Raw genomic sequence first — 3,620 nt, 5'->3', positions numbered from 1 at the left:
AATCTAAAAAAATAATGATGAAGCAGCTACATAATTTGGTGAAAGTTTTAAATAATGTGGTCCCTGGCCATGAAGTACAGATATTTAGGGCATCTCCCAATCCCAAACCTTATTAGCTAGGGTTTTGAGGGGCTCTTTCATCCTTACAAATAAAGTCTTGTCAGCATAGGCTTAGGCTGTTGTCTATATATATATATGTATGTATATAATTGGACAAAATATAATCAAAAAGGAAAAAGAAAAAAAAACACCCTTTGTCCTAAAAACATAAAAGAAAGATTTTTTTCATTCATCATGCTTTTGTATTTTCATTTATGTGGTGTATGTTGTGTTTAGCTTTTGTTCCATAAATATGTGCTTATACTAATTCGGTTTAGGGTTATAGACTAAATGCATGGGTTTCAATCTGAATCGGCTTGTTTGTTCATAATCTCTTGTTTGTTGTAAGACAAAAAGTCGGATTGAGAAACCAATTATTCAAGAACGTGAAGAAGACATAAATTTATCTTAGAACAAACAAAAAAAAATCGGATTGAACAAATAAACCACTTGATTTTAAGTCTTAGAACATAAATTTGTCGGTAAAGAATACATACCTAAACCCTTCATTGAATCCTGTTTTGTTTTTGTACGTGAATAAAAAATTCTGATGATAATAGCTTTTTTTAGTCAAATGAAAAAGAAAACTAAAAAAAATAGAGGAGATGAACAGTTTTTCCAACTAATATTTAGGGTTTAAAATTTTTAATTAATTAAATTTATTTAATTAAAAATCTATTCTCATCCTATTTGGAAATCCAAGTTGACACTTAAAATTTAGTTGGACTGCACATAGGATTATCGTTAAGGAGATAACGGAACTTAACAGAAGAGTGATCATTTCGTAACAAAATAATAACATAAGTGACTAAAACGTAACATTTCAAACATAAGTGACAAAGTGTAACCTGAGTCAAACAAAAGTGACTATTTTTGTAGTTTACTCTTCTTCTTTTTTTTTGCCTAACTAAAAGTGACTAAACATTACACATGGGGAGAATTAAACTTGAAAATGAAAGAAAATGACTGATATACAGTTAGTACTTTGTACATGATATTAGATGTCTTGTACGTGAGGACCATATTCTCTAGAGTTAGCTGTTCAGCTTAATCGGCTCTCTCCTAAGTTTAATCGATGAAATTTGAATATATAAATTTTAAGTTCGATTTGAACACCTCTACTATGGAAAGAGTAGGTGTCCATAAATGGTGAGGAAAGGAAAATGGAGGTGTTCCCGGATCTGCAAAGAGGGTACACATTGCCTCGCTCTCTAGCATGTGAAGGGTTTTAGTGACTTTCCCTTGTCTCTCTCTCTTTCTTTCTTATTTTCACATTACATGTACCTCCTTGAATGGTAGAGGAACACACCAAGTAGCACTTTGATTTTACAAAAAAAAAAATTAGTAGTTCATAGAATGAGATTATCTCGAAAATTGACGATTTAAGGTATCTTTACTATGCGAATTCATTAAGGTTTTAGAGTAGAATCAAAAGACAAAATCCAGACCGAAAACAATACCAAAATGGTGAGAGTATGGGGGCACAAAACTAGTGTATGATTTGGAGTCTTGATATTTTTCTCTATGGTCATTGTCAATCCCTTACTTTCTATCCCTAATGTGGGGCACATACACACTTATAACCTCACCCTGTCACTCTCAACTGAGTTACCATCACACTTTGTCTTGTTGATAAAAAGGACCCAATTGCCATGCACAAGAGGGAAAAACACATTGAGTTGTAGGAGGGTTTTCTTGTAAGGGAAAAAAAAAATCATATGGATGACTATGGGTTGTTTGCCACAGAATGTAATAGTGGTTATGAATCTGGTTGGACTAATTACTTAGACCACTCTATTCTGTCTGCAAATCCTTCAAGCAATGATTTCAAAGATAGCAATGATAGAGGTAATAAAGAAGAGGTCGTTGAAGAAGAAGAAGAAGAAGACCTTTCCATGATTTCTGATGCATCTTCTGGACCTCCACCACATTTCTTCTATGAAATTAATGGCTGCTTCAATGATGATGATGATCATGATGATGACCAGTATCATTATCCCTTACCCCAAGTTGCTGCATTGGATAAAAATGGTGCTAAACAACAAGTACCGCCTTCTTGTCTTGATGATACTGCCACCAGCTCTCCTCTTATAAATTTCTTCAAGGTAAATGAATTAACTCCACTTATATATATATATATGTTCTTTCAGTCATTCATAACTATGGGTTACACTGATTTTGTTCAGACCTATGATGAAGTTTCAATGGAGAGTATATTTGATTATCCCCTACAGGGATTATCTGCAACACACTTAATGGTAATTGAATTCCCTTAATTTGATTTCCAGTTCCTGGTTTTCCATATATATAACATTGAATTATTGCAGGGAGGGCCTACATTCCGTGACCACTGTGGTTTTTATCAGTATTCTCTATATGGAAACCAGCTACAAACTAACCAGTTAAGTAGCTTTACAATGTTTAAGCTTTATATATATATATATATAATCACCTAATTAATGGAAGTTTCATAATTGACAGCTGGTTCTAAGGAAAATGATCAATGGAGTTGAACTCTTTATATCAAATGTCAGATCTCAAGGGAGATATTGTTCCTTTTATTCTTCATTTTTATTTGGATTTGCCTTTGTATCAGCCATTGCAATGGAAAAACCAACCTTAGAGCAACATTTGGAAAATAAATTTCTTCTTCTTTTTTTTTACTCATCTTGTCCTAATCATTGTGGGTTAAGCCTCAAGTTTTGTTTCCTTGTAATAAAAAAAAGTTAAATTCTACTATTAGTCCATGTACTTTACGAATGTTGTTGATTTAGTCTTTGTATTTTAATTTGATCAATTTTAATTCTTGTCCTTTTCGAATTTTGAAGTTTTAGTCCTAACACAAACAATTGTAGTTAACTTCAAGTATTAGTTTTGTATTATATGCAAAGTTGTAGATTTAGTCTATATTCTTCATTTGGATCATTCTAAGTTCATATACTACTCGAATTTTGAAATTTCAATATTAACGTAAATCACAGTCGTTAATCCATTAACTGGATTTTTAATGTGTAATATTCGGAAATAACAAGCTGATATGATATTACATATATGATAATATGTTTATTGAATTAGATTTTGGAAAATATCAAAACTCAATAAATTTAACAATAATCATTTGGTGAGGACTTTAAAATTCTAAAAATACATAAGCTAAAAATGACTAAATAAATGTACAGGGACTAAATTTATAATTTTAGTAAAGTATAGGGACTAATAACTGAATTTAACCTGGTAAAAAAGGGTTCCAGCTGATCTTTTTAGAACATTTGAAAACTACAATTGCTATCCAAAATTTCAAGCCATAAAGGATAAAGAGAACAGGAAAGTAAATCATTGTCGGCAGTTGCATGCATGTGCAGCAAAGCAAATATCACTTTCTTGTTGGGTAAGAATTTTAACCTGAAACTGGGAACAGGAAAAAAAATGTCTTCCAGATATCAATAAAGAGTATTCAATATAAGTTTTTTTTTATCCTCTAATTATAAAAAGTTATAAAATAGTCACTTATTTATTTAATT

The 3,620-nt window shown here is 31.4% G+C and overlaps 1 protein-coding gene across 1 annotated transcript; it reads left to right on the top strand.

Annotated features, from left to right (window-relative positions):
* The first annotated feature begins 1,541 nt into the window (after positions 1–1,541).
* Positions 1,542–2,833, top strand: LOC107888133 (protein SOB FIVE-LIKE 5). The gene is made up of 4 exons (XM_016812272.2): positions 1,542–2,204; positions 2,286–2,357; positions 2,427–2,500; positions 2,581–2,833. The coding sequence occupies exons 1-4, from the start codon at positions 1,818–1,820 to the stop codon at positions 2,588–2,590; spliced, it is 543 nt and encodes a 180-aa protein (XP_016667761.1). The 5' UTR covers positions 1,542–1,817; the 3' UTR covers positions 2,591–2,833.
* The last annotated feature ends 787 nt before the right edge of the window (positions 2,834–3,620 follow it).

This window comes from Gossypium hirsutum, chromosome A03 (genome assembly GCF_007990345.1).
Source record: "Gossypium hirsutum isolate 1008001.06 chromosome A03, Gossypium_hirsutum_v2.1, whole genome shotgun sequence".
In the NCBI taxonomy this organism is placed as follows: domain Eukaryota; kingdom Viridiplantae; phylum Streptophyta; class Magnoliopsida; order Malvales; family Malvaceae; genus Gossypium; species Gossypium hirsutum.
Note: the sequence above shows the minus strand (reverse complement) of the source record. Positions and strands in the feature narration are given on the sequence as shown.

Excerpts from the sequence above, each read along its gene's own strand:
- LOC107888133 (XM_016812272.2), top strand. The coding sequence starts at position 1,818 with ATGGATGACTATGGGTTGTTTGCCACAGAATGTAATAGTGGTTATGAA. Across the intron at positions 2,205-2,285 it reads CTCTTATAAATTTCTTCAAG|ACCTATGATGAAGTTTCAAT; the intron begins GTAAATGAATTA and ends GATTTTGTTCAG. Across the intron at positions 2,358-2,426 it reads TATCTGCAACACACTTAATG|GGAGGGCCTACATTCCGTGA; the intron begins GTAATTGAATTC and ends GAATTATTGCAG.